This window comes from Equus quagga, chromosome 1 (genome assembly GCF_021613505.1).
Source record: "Equus quagga isolate Etosha38 chromosome 1, UCLA_HA_Equagga_1.0, whole genome shotgun sequence".
Lineage (NCBI taxonomy): Eukaryota > Metazoa > Chordata > Mammalia > Perissodactyla > Equidae > Equus > Equus quagga.
Window position 1 is genome coordinate 171,977,579 of NC_060267.1, and position 16,225 is coordinate 171,993,803.

Consider the following 16,225-nt stretch of genomic DNA (forward strand, 5'->3'; position numbering starts at 1 on the left):
CGGATGTTAGCTCAGGGCCAGTCTTCCTCAGCAAAAAGAGGAGAATTGGCAGCAGCTAGTAGCTCAGGGCTAATCTTCCTCAAAAAAAAAAAAAACAAAAAGAAATGGAGTCTATTTTCTACTCCTTGAATCTGGGCTGATCCTGGGGCTTGCGCTGGCCCACAGAAAAGGAAGTAATGCTGTGCCAGCTTGGGCTCCAAGACTCGAAGGGTCTTGATTATTTCTGCTCTCTCTCTCTTTGAACTCTGTTGCTGTGTTGGCAAGCCCAGGCTAGATGGTGGATGATAAAAGACACATGCCCCAGTCATCCCTATTACCCTGAGCCAATACCCACCCAACTCACAGAAGCAGAGCCACTTAGCTGACTTGTATCTGACAGCAGATGCATGAGGGAACCCAACCAAAATCAAGAGAACCGCCCAGCTGGCCAAGCACAATGATATTAAAGTGTTGTTATTTTAAGTAACTAAGTTTTAGGAGAGTCCGTTACACAGCAAAAATGAACTGATATACATATAAAGATAAAGATGGAAGAGAGCAAGGAGAGGAGGCAGCAACAAGAGAAGCCTGCCCTTTTACACTGTGGTAGGCCAAGAATACACCCTGTGGCCAAGCAGACACTTTAGAAGAGAGTCAAGCTTTGCTTTCATGAAAGAACACTACCTATAGCTGGAAGACTCAGGGGGAATATCACTTGAACAGGAGGAGGAAAGGGATTCATAAGAGGTCAGCTGGAAAGTGCACTGCCCGTAGAATTAACGGTACATTGCCAAAGTCCCTAGTTGGTGGGGAGGAAATAAGTGCACACACACACACACGTATACACAAGCATTCCCTGAAGAGAAAAACAGGCAGTATTTGGTCATCAGCCACAACACGGCACCAGTGCTAGACTGCACCAGCACCAGTCAAGAAAGATTCTACTCTCTTGCTTTCTATTCTCACCCAACATGCACCCTCACTGCCAAACTTGGAGAAGCCAGATACAGCAGAGGACTAGGAGAGAAGGTGGAGCAATGGCAATAGAGAAATGGACCACAGCCGCTCGCCACACTGCTTGTTTGAAGAAGCATAGGTCAGGCATGAAATAAACTAGGCATAAAGTAGAAGCTTTGAACTAAATGAGATTGAAGTTTTGATTGAGTTTTTTTTTTTTTAAGATTTTATTTTTCCTTTTTCTCCCAAAGCCCCCCGGCACATAGTTGTGTACTTTTTAGTTGTGGGTCCTTCTAGTTGTGGCATGTGAGAAGCCACCTCAGCATGGCCTGACGAGCAGCGCCATGTTCGGGCCCAGGATCTAAACCAGTGAAACCCTGGGCCGCCGAAGCAGAGCATGTGAACCCAACCACTCCACCAGCCCCTTGACTGAGATTTGAATGACTTTTTCTCCCAATTTTTCATCAAGAAAATTTTGAAACATACAAAAAAATAAAAAGAATATAAATAAGAAACACTGTATTAGTCAGGGTTCTCCAAAGAAACAGAACCAATAGGATATGTGTGTGTATTTATTTACTACAAGGAACTGGCTCAGGCCTGACAAGTCCCAAGATCTGATTGTTCTATTGAGGCCTTCAACTGATTGGATGAGCCCACTCACATCAGGGAGTGCAATCTGCTTTCCCCAGTCTTCCAACTCAAACGTTAATTTCATACAGAAACACCCTCACAGACACACCCAGAATAATGTTTGACAAAATATCTGGGCATCCATGGCCCAGTCAATTTAATATATAAAATGAACCATCACAAATACCCATATAATCACTATCTAGAGTCAACAATTGTCAACATTTTGCCATATTTGCTCACTCCAGCTATCTATCTTTTTAGCTGAACCATTTAAAGAAAATGCAGACCTGATAACACTTCACCCTCAAATACTTAAGCATGCATCTCTTAAAAGTAGGCATACTTTGAGTCAGCCCTGACGGTCTAGTGGTTAAAGTTCAGTGCTCTCACCACTTCAGCAGCTTGGGTTCAGTTCCCAGTCACAGAACCACAGCACTCGTCTGTGCTGCCATGCTGAGGCAATGTCTCACATAGAAGAACTAGAAGGACTTACAACCAGAATATACAGCTCTGCACTGGGGCTTTGGGGAGGGAAAAAAAAAGAGGAAGATTGGCAACAGATGCTAGCTCAGGGCGAATCTTTCCCAGCTTAAAAAAAAAATAGGTGCGGCCGGCCCCACGGCCGAGTGGTTAAGTTCGCATGCTCTGCTTCGGTGGCCCAGGGTTTCACCGGTTTGGATCCTGGGTGCAGACATGGCACCGCTCATCAGGCCATGGAGAGGAGGCATCCCACATGCCACAGCTAGAAGGACCCACAACTAAAATATACAACTATGTTCTGGGGGGTTTTGGGGAGGAAAAGTAAAAAAACAAAAAAAAAAAGTAGGCATATTTTCCTACAAAATCACACTATCATTATTATACATACAAAAATTAACAATAATTCCCTAATATCATCAATGCCTGCACTGAATTTTAAATATCTTAATATGTATAATATGTGACTATAACCCCTCTGCCAAAAGCAATGAGTTCTACCTTATATATCATCCAAGAAGAGGGAAGAAAGACTGAAAACAACAAGTTTAAAGGAAGAAGAGTAAAAAGCCATTTGCTTATTTACCACCATCAAGCCCAGCCTATTTAATAAACAGTTACACAAGTATAAAGACAAGATACCGTTTTTTTTTTTTCCTGCTTTTTCTCCCCAAATCCCCCCCATACATAGTCGTATATTTTAGTTGTGGGTCCTTCTGGTTGTGACAAGATGCCATTTTGATCTTGAATCTTTGTCCCTATTCACACTTTAAGCTACAACTCACAGGTCTCCCGGTAATATTACTTTAGATGTTTATTGAGGAGCTTTTTGTTTTTAGTTCAAGAGAGTGTATTTCACCATTTCACTTCTCTTATATTTAAACACATCATTTTAACAGAAAAAATTCATTAAATCTCCTCCCCTGAATTACCGACAGCAGAGCATATTCTTTCTTACGGCTTATTCACACTCTGATGACTGGCAGCAAAGATGTATTAGTGAGGAAATGGAAAAATGACAAACAATTCCCAGAGAGATGGGAATTAGAGAAAGAAAATTTACAACATAGGTCTTATCTTACTCAGAAAGAGTTTGATATGGATAAAAAATATATTTTTAAGGGTAATCACTAGATGAATAGAAAAGAATTAAGAAAATGAATGTCCTAACTACTTTAAGAGAAAAAAAAGACAAAGAAATCTCAACCTAGCAAATGTCAAGAAAAGAATGGAATAAGAAACCATGTAAATAGCAAACAGAAAGTAAGACGTCAGGAACAAAAGCAGATATATGAATTGGTGTCAATGTCCATGAATGGTTTAATTCCCCTGTTAAAGGACAAAGCCTCTCAAATTGAATCTAAGAAACAAAATGAAGTAAAAGCCATTCAGTTATATACTGGGTACAAGAGAATTATCTAAAACACAACAGTTTTCAGAAAGGTGCCTGGGCATGTAATTAACACAGAGATATATGAAGAACCAGGAATAATCAATTAGAAAATGTAACGGAAAAAAAGATCTCCTTCAAACAAAGAATCCTAAAATTCATATGGGGCAACAAAAGACCCCGAATTTCTAAAGCAATCCTGAGAAAAAAGAACAAAACGGGAGGCATCACAATCCCTGACTTCAAAACATACTACAAAGCTACAGTAATCAAAACAGCATGGTACTGGTACAAAAACAGGTGCACAGATCAATGGAACAGAATTGAAAGCCCAGAAATAAAACCACACATCTATGGACAGCTTATCTTCGACAAAGGAGCTGAGGGCATACAATGGAGAAAAGAAAGTCTTTTCAACAAAAGGTGCTGGGAAAACTGGAAAGCCACATGTAAAAGAATGAAAATTGACCATTCTTTTTCACCATTCACCAAAATAAACTCAAAATGGATCAAAGACCTAAAGGTGAGACCTGAAACCATAAGGCTTCTAGAAGAAAACGTAGGCAGTACATTCTTTGACATCAGTATTAAAAGGATCTTTTTGGACACCATGTCTTCTCAGAGAAGGGAAACAATAGAAAGAATAAACGAATGGGACTTCATCAGACTAAAGAGCTTCTTCAAGGCAAATGAAAACAGGATTGAAACAAGAAAACAACCCACTAACTGGGAAAAAATATTTGCAAGTCATATATCTGACAAAGGCTTAATATCCATAATATATAAAGAACTCTCACAACTCAACAACAAAAAATCAAATGACCCGATCAAAAAATGGGCTGGAGACATGAACAGACATTTCTCCAAAGAAGATATACGGATGGCCAATAGGCACATGAAAAGATGCTCATCATCGCTGATCATCAGGGAAATGCAAATCAAAACTACACTAAGATATCACCTTACACCCATTAGAATGACAAAAATATCTAAAACTAATAGTAACAAATGTTAGAGAGGTTGTGGAGAAAAAGGAACCCTCATACACTGCTGGTAGGAATGCAAACTGGTGCAGCCACTATGGAAAACAGTATGGAGATTCCTCAAAAAATTAAAAATAGAACTACCATACGATCCAGCCATCCCACTACTGGGTATTTATCCAAAGAGCTTGAAGTCAGCAATCCCAAAAGTCCTATGTACCCCAATGTTCATTGCAGCATTATTTACAATAGCCAAGACATGGAAGCAACCTAAGTGCCCATCAACAGATGAATGGATAAAGAAGATGTGGTACATATATACAATGGAATACTACTCAGCTGCAAAACAGAACAAAATCATTCCATTTGCAATAACATGGATGGACCTTGAGGGAATTATGTTAAGTGAGAGAAGCCAGCTAGAGAAGGATAATCTGTGTATGACTCCACTCATATAAGGAATTTAAAAATGTGGACTAAGAGAACAGTTTAGTGGATACGAGGGGAAAGGTGGGGTGGGGGGTGGGCACAAAGGGTGAAGTGGTGCACCTACAACACAACTAACAAACATTAATGTACAACTGAAATTTCACAAGATTGTAACCTATCAATAACTCAATAAAAAAAAAAAGATCCCCTTCACAATAGCAATAAAAGTTATAAAATACCTAGGAAATAAACCTAACTAGAAATATGCAAGAGCTAAATTTTAAAACATATAAAATTTTATTAAAGGCTGTAAAGGAAGACTCAAATAAAATTAGAGACATATTTCTGAGCAAGACGGTTTAAAACTGTAAAGGTGTCATTTTTCCAAATACTAATTCAAAAAGTTAATCCAATTTCACCTCCTCTTAATGGGATCTATTTTTCAATTTGACAAACTGTTTATTCAGAAGAATAAATATGCTAATAATATAGCCAAGGAAAAATTCTAAAAAACAACAAGATACTTATCCTAAAAGCTATCAAAACCTACTATAAAACTATAGAAATTAAAAGAATATGGAAATAGTATAAAAATGAAAGAGAGTCTAGAAACAAAACTATACATATAAGAAAATATAGTAAAGTAGAGAAAGAATGGTCTATTGGAAACTGCCAACTCAAATGACTATAGAAGCCAGGTAAGAGCATAAGTGAGTGAAGCAAGCACGGTGAGGACTGGGGCTAAGTGAAAAGCACATGGCCGAATGTGACAAGGGAAGGCATAATTCTCCTCTGATAATGACTGTGCAGGAATTTGCTGCCAGATTCTTCGGCTTTTTAAGAGAAGCTAGAAAGAGGGACTTAAAAAATTTAATTAAAAAATATTAGTAATTAATTCAAAGTTTAAAAAACTCTGCATGGGACCGATAAAATATGAGTGCAGGCCTAGTTCAGTCAGTAAACTACCAGGCTTAATTGCTCATCTATTCCATCGATGGTCTACAAAACCAGTAAGGTTAGGTCTCTAAATCACACCACACAGGAAATTAAATTTCAGATGGACTAAGTAGCTAAATAAAAAACAAAACCATACAAGGACCTTAAAGAAAACACATTTACTTATATAATAATAATACCAACAACAGCAACAACAAAAACAATAAAAAGGGCAATGGCTTAAAGGGGGAGAGTAGGGAAAAGGATTATAAAATCTTTTTAAAAGCTCACCTGCTTTGAACTAGGCCAAGTCTCTTTTAAGGGTTAAGACAAATTCTAAGTCAAGCTACCTGCAATGTTTTTAGCTAAGTAGGTATGTCATGGCAAGACAACACAGGATAAGCACACACAAATACAGGACACAAGTATTCCTTACCCACTGATAATCCATCACACTGCAATTAAAACCAAGGTTCACTACAGTACCAGTCTCTTTGCCAATTGTTTAATACCTGAAAGTATCTCTGGTCAATTAGGGCCTGCTGCAGATTATCCTTGCTGGGCTCATCTTTTTTCTCAGTGTCCTCAGCCTTTCTTTGGCCAATAATATCCTGTAATCTAAAGGGGAAAAAAGTCAAGATAATACAAAATGCTTTTCTAGACACTAGATCAAGATGAAAAACTGAGCCAATGATCCAGCTACCCTCCCAACAGCTTACACACACACACACATGTGTGTGTGTATGCACATATACCCATACATAAAATTTTTTAAAAATTTTAAGCCATATCATCACTGGAAAACAGGAAGGTCCTCTCAATAACCACAAAGCAGAAGGAATCCCTGAAAAAGAGGATCAGACTGAAGAAGAAAGCTGTAACTGTAACCACGGGCCCAGTAAGACCAGTTCAACTGACCCCATCCTCTCAGTTTAGGAACTGAGAGTCGGCCCCTTGTGCAGTTCAGGCCAGTTGAGACCCCCAACCTATCAACTGGGCCTGTGCAAATACCCGATAAGTGACCCTTTCGATGTCAAGAGGCCAAAAACTCCTCCCTCAAATCACACTAATACCACTATTTTGTGAACACGTGTCCTATGAAGAGCCAGGAAGCTTGACTATGCTGGCACAGATCATCAATTACCTCAGTTCTCCTCATCTCCAATCATCTATCTCCACACTTCAGAATGCCCTGCCCCTCATCCCATAAATTTTGCCCCAAGCCCCACATCAGGTAGACAGATTTGAGAGCAGATTTTCTCCTTGCAGGTCGACCTCACAATAAAGCTTTTTTCTTTTCTCAAAAGCTGATGCTGTAATAATTGGCTCTTTATGCACATCAGGCAAGAGAACTCCAATTTTGTGCCGTAATATAACTACTCCCCAACACTTGCAAAAAACAGAGTAAGAAAGAACTACAGCAAAGGAGGGAAGCAACTTCCAAGACACTCCAAGTTTGGAAGTTACAGTAAGGAGAGGAAGAAGCAATGGGCAGAACAATCAGTGTGGACACTGTAGCAGCAAGAGCTAAACACTATGGTTCTTCCTTCTTCATAGTCCACTTGTGCTAAAGAACAGACAACAGTGATGCCTGGGCCAGTCAAGAGGGCACAGAAACCCAAGAGACCACTGTCCCAGGTGGCTACCGGAACTCTGAGGGAAGAGTCTCTTTGCCCAGAAACCTAACTATGTATGAACGTATTCACCTAGTAGAAAACCCTTGCCCTTCTCCAAATATCTCTGAAGTCAAGCTAGTAAATCTTCCTCCTCTCACCCACCATGCCTTTGGAAAAATGCAGTCCCTTATTAAATTTGAGTATGCCTATCAGTTTCCTGTGGAAACCCTGACCCATTAAACTGATTCTGTGACTCATTAATGAGCTTGACCTGCTGTTTGTAAAATATAATAGCAACATTCCATCATGTCATTTGCCTGCTAAGAAAACAATCAATGGCTTCCCATTGCTTTGTTAACTAAATCTAATCTCCTTGGGTTAGCTTGAATGTCTTAACCTAATATTCCTACTGACTGGCTTCTTAGCTCATCTCTTACTACTACCCTAAACTATTTACTCCAATCACTTGTATTGCCCTTGATCTTCACTCAACCGCTTGCTTTTCTCTGCTCTCTATTGAGTATATGCCCAAAACAAATTGATAAATGGAATCAGCTCTAGGTAAAGAGTCAACCTCCTTCCTCTAGTGGACACAAAGACCTCACAATCCATTTTCCACTTGACTTCCCACCTATTTACCACATTCACATACTTTACAGGTTTGCCTAAGGGCAGCACCAGGAGCCTATTATCTAGAATACAAAAGGGACATAGCAAAACTGTTATGCTGTCTAGTAGGAATACATGTTAACTGATACATGTAAATTTAAATGTTAGTTAACCTTTCACTCAGGTAAAAATATTTAACTTATCAAGGAACTGTTTGCAAATCTGATTATTAAATATAACACTACGGATATAGAACATTTTAGCTGTCAGTATAGTAACCTAAATATATAATTGTACGTACTAGTTACAGTCACTACGGGAAATGAAATGTGATTCAATTAACTAGATGAATAAAGAGATACCCTCATTTAATAATGATAGTAACTAACATATATTGAGAGCCTGTTGATGATAATTAATATTTATTGAGAACCTTCTCTATGCAGGAATTCTTCTAAGCACTTTACATGTATAAATTTATTTAATCCCATTGTTTTTTCTAAGTTTACAGAAGATAAGGATTAGTAAAAGCTAGGGACTCATGGGATATTGATCTTTAGTTCACTTAGTCTCACAGTAAGTATCTGCCATAGCATAAGCCTCCTGAAAAACTTTGTATTCTACAAAAACACACACTCAAACATAACAGGGCTCAGGAGAAAAGCAGTGTTAGAAACCAGACGATTTAAAACTGACGCAGCCTGTAACCAGAAAACCAGCAAACACAGTAATTGGTACCTCAGGAGGTAAGTTAGACAGCTCAAGTATGTCTAGAGGTTGCCTTAGGGGATATTAAAAATGCACAGACAGCACAGCAGAAATGTTGGCTTGAGGATGCCAAGACTATGAAGACAGAAGTGGAGCTCCCGGCCAAAGCAGCTGAGGTTAAAATAGGCGAGGGAGGAAGTGCAACTTGCCTCCAGCCCAGAGTCTGCCTAATGCTGGGGGGCAGGAGGGAGCTCTGGGTGCAGTGTCTCATTTTAAATTTTCTTAAAAAAGAGCTGAAAGGGCAGCTGCCTAGTACTAGCAGAACTTTTCCCTTTCCTGAAGGTTCTACCACTACTGCTGCTCTAGCTCCTTGTACTTAGGAAAAATTGTGTGTGGCCAATGCGACTCCTATGTTATACTACTAATCATGCCCTTATTTTCCAATTGCATATGACTTAATTGGTGTTTTCAAAACCTATGTTGCAGCAGAATAGGCTGTACCCAGAAATATGCCAGGGTTGTTTTGTAGTCTCCAGAGCAGTGAGCAGGGCCTGAAGGCCACAAAAATCCCCCAAGAGTAGCTAAGGGATGCTTTACATACTTAGCAGACACTCATTCCGTGCAGCCAGCAGCAACAGCTGCATTTTTTTGTGGAGTCTGGGAAATCCAGAAAACTGCACCTCCAACTTGAAATACGCTGTGTCGTCTCCTGTTTTCTCGAGCCGTCTCCCTAAGTGTCTATGTGCAGACGCTTCATAGCTTTTAACTGTGTCTGTTGAAGCCTTTCCATGATCTCATGGCAACTCCCATTCGGGAGACGAGGAATGAGTTGAAAAGTGGAATGCCAATTTTGTTTTAAAAAAATCATGCTAATTTAGCCACAATGATACAAAACACATGTATGCATCAACTGAGACTCTCACAATTGTATGTTCCCCGAGTCCTTTTCCCCACATTCCTAGGATTTTTTAAATGATTAGGATGAAAAGAAGGGTGGTTCTCTCCCATCTAGCAGCACCAATGCCAGAACTCTGAAGGCAACTATTTCTCCAGGAGAGGGAGCCCAGCTCCAAGCCAAATACTATACGTTATCTTTCAGGCCCAAACCATAGGCAATTACAAAGGCTTTGCCTGGAAAGCCTCATGGGGGAAGGATGCTGTCTCCACACCAGACTGATACACAGCCTGTGCACTGCATCTCTGGAGGGAGTTGCTGACTCAGTCTCCCTAACCCCTCCTTCCTGACTCTCAACTTCAGGGCCAGCCATGCTCACAGGCATTTCTGCATTCCTAACCCAGGTGCCTCCGTGCTGAGGCCTCTTTACTGGGGGGCCGTGACTAAGGCACTTTTCACTTCTTATGGGGTGGGGGAGCCTTAAATAAAACACTTTTCTCCACTCTGACTCAGTATTTTTCCACTCTCAGGCCCTCCTCTAGGCCTACGAAACAGCAGGAATCTTTTGTGCAGGAATCCTAGGCAGGGAGATGTTTCCTCCCATCTGGGCTGCATGTCACTGACGGACCCTTGCCTGGTGTCATTCCATGAGGAAAAACGGAACACATAGGAGCAAGCCCTTTTCTTTTCGGCCTCTTGCTTATACTATTGCCGTAAGTGAATAAAAGCTTGATTGTTAATTTCAGTTTGGCTCATTGTCCTAACTGACCACAACACCTCAACACTGGGGTGTTCAACACTAGTCAGCTCAACGCTAAGGGGGTGGGATTCTGATTTTGTTTTCTCCTAGCCACATACAAATACCAATGAAAAATTAAATGGAATTAGTGTAGTACCTTTGCTTATCTTGCACTGGCAGGCCTATTTGATCACTTCCTAGCAACAGAATTTTATAATCAACCTGTTTGTAATATTAACTCAAACAAGAAGAGTCCATGTTTTCCCACGTTAAATTAATAGCCTCGTTTGATATTGAAGGTTGGTTAGTTGAAAAGTAACTACAAATCTAAAGAAAAAAACTTAATTTTCTCTAGTTCTAAAAGGGAGAGAGACTTTCCCCCCTCGTTTTCTTATAGCATTTACTTTGGAAAAGTTGTAGTTGCAAATTCTTTCTCTGTCCCTTTAAGAAGTACGTAGTAAATCTTTTTAATATTTACATAAGCCTCTTGCCAATTTTAACTCCTAGAAATGTCTTTCCTAAAAACCTTGAAACCATATCTGTTTTTTTGTTTTTTGAGGAAGATGAGCCCTGAGCTAACATCTGCCACCAATTCCCCTCTTTTTGCTGAGGAAGACTGGCCCTGAGCTAACATCTGTGCCCATCTCCCTCTACTTTATATATGGGATGCCTGCCACAGCATGGCTTGATAAGCGGTACGTAGGTCCACACCCGGGATCCAAACCGGTGAACCCCAGGCAACCAAAGCAGAGTGCATGAACTTAACTGCTACACCACCGGGTTGCCCTTTGAAACCATATCTTTGAAATGTAGACATTGAGAAGGATGGTGCCTTGTCTCTCTGTCTCTGTTAGAGTTTAGTCTAGGCTCCTGGCCCGAAGTTGTAACTTCCTGCTTTGACAAAGATATGAGAAGTTTTATTTTTCCTTTAGATAAAGACAATTCACATGTATGTAATCGGTTGAGTCTGCCTGTCTATATTAAAGGTGAGATTTCTTTCTGTCTTTTCACTGTCTTTAGCAGATTGCCCATAATGCACATCACAGTCTAGCTGAATGTTTATTCAGTAATAAAACTGCTTCTTTTTTTTTTCTACATATGTAGAGGGTTTCTGGGTTGACAGAGATTTTATTTTAAATTATTTCCCCAATATCACTAGTTCTTTGAAAAATATATTCTATTTCTGCTACTGTAGATAATAAAAATTTCTACAGTTTTACCTTAAAAAAATTTGTCTTCACTGGGTGTCTTGTTTGGGTCTAATTATTAACGTGATGGTTAAAACTGTGAGCTCTGGAGTCAGAATGATTGGGTACAGACCTGACTTCTTTCCGAGTTCTTCCTGTGTGATGTGGGCAAGTTACCTAACATTCCTAATTCTCTGTTTCCATATCTAGATACTACAAAAGCTCCAAACATAAAAAACAATAGATTTTTTTTAATTCCAAATTTAAATTTCTAAAAATTTAAGTTTTTAGACAAAACTTATAAACAAATAATTTTGTCAAAAGTCAGCAGAAAATATAACAGGGTTGGGTTCTGAAACATAATCTTAAAGGCTAATAGTGAAAAGTCAATCTAAAGACCAGAGCCCAACAGAAAATAAATATACGGTCAATTCTCATTATTGGTGGTAGTTATGTTCTATAAAATCACCATAAACACTGAATTAGTGAAGATGGAACCGCTGCTCCTACGGAACCACAGTCAGGTTCCTGCATGCCTCTGTTCACATTTTCCTCAACTGATCAATATATAACCTTGTTTTACGTGTGTTAATATTTAAAGACACTTTATTTAATATTGTTGATTCGTTAACATTGAATTCATGGCTAAGAGCACTATAACTCATGCCTTAAAGAAGTCTATCTAAGACATGCATTCTCTCTGTAAGGCACATAGCCTTCTTGTGTGTAGGAACACTAGACAGCACTTCAACACTATGCTTGGGGCCATCTTGTTAGAAATCACTAACAAAAAGTGCAAAAAAAAAAAGTAGTACTATAAGAAAAAAAAAAGGATGCTTGTTTATAGTGTGAGAGGTGAAACAAGAGGGTAGAGCATCACCCTGGTCAACAGCTGGAAATGTGTGTGTTGGGCATGCCCATGAATGACTGCAAAAATGAGGCAAGTATTGATTTTGGGATTAAAAATACATTTCAACAGGTAGGCAAATTCACAAATACGGAATCTGAAAATAATGAGGACTGACTGTGTCTCTCTACGTATTTATAAGTGCATGCACATATATGTATATCTATGTGCATACATACATATGTAAGTGCATACACATATAAGAGCATATGTGTGTCGAACTTCACTAACATATTTGCCTTGAAGTCAACAAGATTTCTTTGAAGGGGATCTGGATACGCCACTCCAAAATATGCCACTTTGACGTAAGAAATGTTTTAAGCTGAAGGAATTTAAGAAATGGCAGGTGCAGGAAGGACTCTCTGACTTCCTCCTACTCCTCTCCTGAAGCTGATCCTAAGACCCTCACGTGACAGGTGCCCTCCCTGTACCCGGAAGAAAGGAGCATCTTTATCTCTGAAGACAAAGGGACGCCAAGAGGAATCCACATTTCCCCCAGTTTACCGCCCTTAGCTCATACCCTTTTGTCCTATCACGTTTTTTCACAACTTTCCACTCTTCATCAAACCCAGGATAAAAACGCTCAGGCTTAACTGTTTCTTCAGGTCTTCATTTCCTTATGAAGGCTCCCACGTCACATAAAACTTATATTAAATAAATTTGTATGTTTTTTCCCATGTCACATAAAACTTATATTAAATAAATTTGTATGTTTTTCTCCTGTTAATCTCTCATCGTCAGTTTAATTTTCAGGCCTAGCCAGGGGCCTTAAGAGGGCTGAGGAAATGTTATTCCTCCTGATGCTTTCTCCTCTGACTTTCTACCCCTCTGCATCCTCCTTTTGCCAGCTGCTTCACAACCAATTTCCCATCTCAGTTAATGGACCAACAATTACCTAGCTATTCAGGCCTAAAATTTAGGAGTCTTGATTCTCCCCACCCCCAGCGGCCTATTTCCAATCCATCATTAAGTCCCATCAGTTCTACCTCCGACATTCCAAAGACTTCTCACCACCTCCACGTCTGCAACCTGTGACCACGTCACCGCCACCTCTTGTCCAAATTCACACAATAGCAACTCACACTATTTTACATTTAGTATTTATATTATATCAAAATTGTCTTATTTATTTTTTCACTGTCCTTCTCCCTTCACATAATCTCCATGAGGGCAGGGACCTTTTCTACTTGGTTTACCACTGTAATTCCAGTACCCAGAATGCCAACCAGATAGTAGGAGGTACTAGAGATACCCAAAATGTCAAGCAATAGTTGGAAGAGAAAAAATATTAATTGAATGAATAAATGTAGCCTTTCCAAACCTTCCACTTTTCTTTTCTTTATTAGTTTTCCTTCCCTACTATCTTCATTTAACTCAACATGTAATTCCTGGATGTCCAGAATACTTGCTTTGCACTGTGGCATATGTTGCAATGGAAGGAGGAAACGCAGCTGTCACTGAAAATTGAATCCATATATGCTAATATAACTGATTTAATACATCTAATGCATATATTAACTCATACAGTTTTCAAAATATTTCACCCCAGTGCTCCCCATAGCACTTCACGCCCCATTCCCTTGAATTGAAGAGCACGCATAGATAATATTCATGGGATACTATCACTATTTGAGGACCAACTTTTTGAAACTCCTCTGAGTATGTACTTTTCAAAGTCAAGAAGGTACCAGTGGCGGATATGAATGGCTCACTGCATTCGTTCTGGAACTCTTAAAGTGTGACGAGGTTATACACTATTCAGGTCATGACTACCATCAACAAAAATTTGGTGCTTGTTATCTCTAATTTCTCTCTTTTTTTTTTAAGATTTTATTTTTCTTTTTTCTCCCCGAAGCTCCCCCGGTACATAGTTATATATGTTTAGTTGTGGGTCCTTCTAGTTGCGGCATGTGGGATGCTGCCTCAACGTGGCCTGACGAGCGGTGCCGTGTCTGTGCCCAAGATCCGAACCAGTGAAACCCTGGGCCACCGAAGCAGGGAGCGCAAACTTAACCACCTGGCCACGGGGCTGGCCCCTATCATCTCTAATTTCAATGATTCTCTTGCAATTCCTCCATGACTTCCAAAGACAATTTTCTAGTTAAAACCTTTGCCCTTCCTTACATCAGGCAACTACCTTTTTCATGTGCTCATTTAAGACAAATATATAGCCAAACCCAACACAGTAGAAACTGTTTTTAAACTGTGAAGCCAGAAATATTCCTTTTAATGCCATTTCCCCACCATCATAAGGTAAGCTGATAGGTAATAAAAATAATAAAATACAAAACCCTAATAAATTTGTAACTTTGGTAAAATATAATTACTTGATGTTTTTCTTAAGGGCTTTCTCCAGTTTCTTCACCTGTTGTTTATAAAGTCGTAATTCATGCTGTGTGGGCCTGCAGAAAATAAATCATGTTGAATGCATTCAATTTTTTGAAAAAAATTATAATATATTGAATAGTAAACAATACAGTATATCTTAATACTTGTCACAAACATGCTTATTAAAATTCTTAAAATATTTCATGACTGCTAGTCAGGTGTTTATTAGCCATCGGATTTCTTCTTCTGTGTAGTCCCTGTTCAAAATTTTTTACCTGTTTTTACTGTTGTAAATCTATTACTTGTTTTTATAGTGAAATATTTCAAATATACAGACGAGAATAGAGAATAGAAAAACAAACAGTGGTGTGTCCACCACTCAGCTTCAGCAAAGTTGAATATTAACAGATGTTTCAAATCTTTTTTTAACTTAAACATTATACATATACTTAAAACTCCACATATGTCCCTCATTAATGTCATTCCTCTCCTTACCGTACTACAGGTAACCACTATCCCAGATTCAGTGTTCATTATTCCCATGCACGTTTTAAAATTTTTACTACATACCTATATAACCATAAATTTACATATTATGTGGCAGGTTTTTAAACTTTATATAAATGGTTTGTACTGTAGATATCAGTGTCTCTCCATTAAAGTATAAGCCTTGTGAGAACAAGGTATTTGTTTTGGTCATTCTATTACACCAGAGCCAAGGACAGTGTCTAAGTGATAATAGGTAAACAAATATTTATTGAATGAAAAAAGTCTCGACAATGTTCACTCCGTATTACTCACTGCCAACATCTAGAACGTCATCCTTTTGTGGCAGTATGCTGTATATAAATACAGTAGTCCCCCCTTATCTGTGGTTTCACCTTCCACAGTTTCAGTTATCTGCGGTCAACTGCCGTCAACCGAGGTCCAAAAATACTAGATGGAAAACTCTAGAAAGAAACAATTCATAAGTTTTAAACTGCTCATCGTTCTGAATGGTGTGATGAAATCTTGTGCTGTTCCGCTCCGTCCCACCTGGGCTGTAAATCATCCCTTTGTCCAGCGTATCCATGCTATATACCCCACCCCCTCATACCTCCATCCCGTTAGTCACTTAGTAGCCATCTGGGTTATCAGATCAACTGTTGCAGTATCAGTTCGGTACTAGCCACAGTTTCAGGCATCCACTGGGGGTCTTGGAATGTATCCCCTGAGGATAAGGGGAGACCACTGTATACTTTTCTATTGTATGCCATTTAAACCTTTTAGTTTTCTTCTCCCACAACACAGAGATAAGATGAAATAACAAGTCATTTTAAAGTAATTTGGGAATTGGAAACCTGCTAGTATAAGACTGAATATACTCTGAGTTCCTACCCAGTTTTATCTTCTTTAATGTGGACTCCTATTTTCTCATTTCCCTTGCCTACCTATATTTTCTTGTTCCTT

The 16,225-nt window shown here is 39.2% G+C and overlaps 1 protein-coding gene across 6 annotated transcripts in view; it reads right to left on the reverse strand.

Moving 5' to 3' along the window:
- The window catches only part of CEP70 (centrosomal protein 70), a 58,957-nt gene that overhangs the window by 10,741 nt on the left and 31,991 nt on the right, over positions 1-16,225 (reverse strand). For all 6 annotated transcript variants that reach the window (XM_046642189.1, XM_046642203.1, XM_046642197.1 and 3 more), the window contains exons 11-12: positions 14,776-14,850; positions 6,300-6,405 (exon numbers count right to left, since the gene is read on the reverse strand). In XM_046642189.1, the coding sequence (XP_046498145.1) occupies positions 6,300-6,405; positions 14,776-14,850 (181 nt within the window). The remainder of the gene's footprint in view (positions 1-6,299; positions 6,406-14,775; positions 14,851-16,225) is intronic.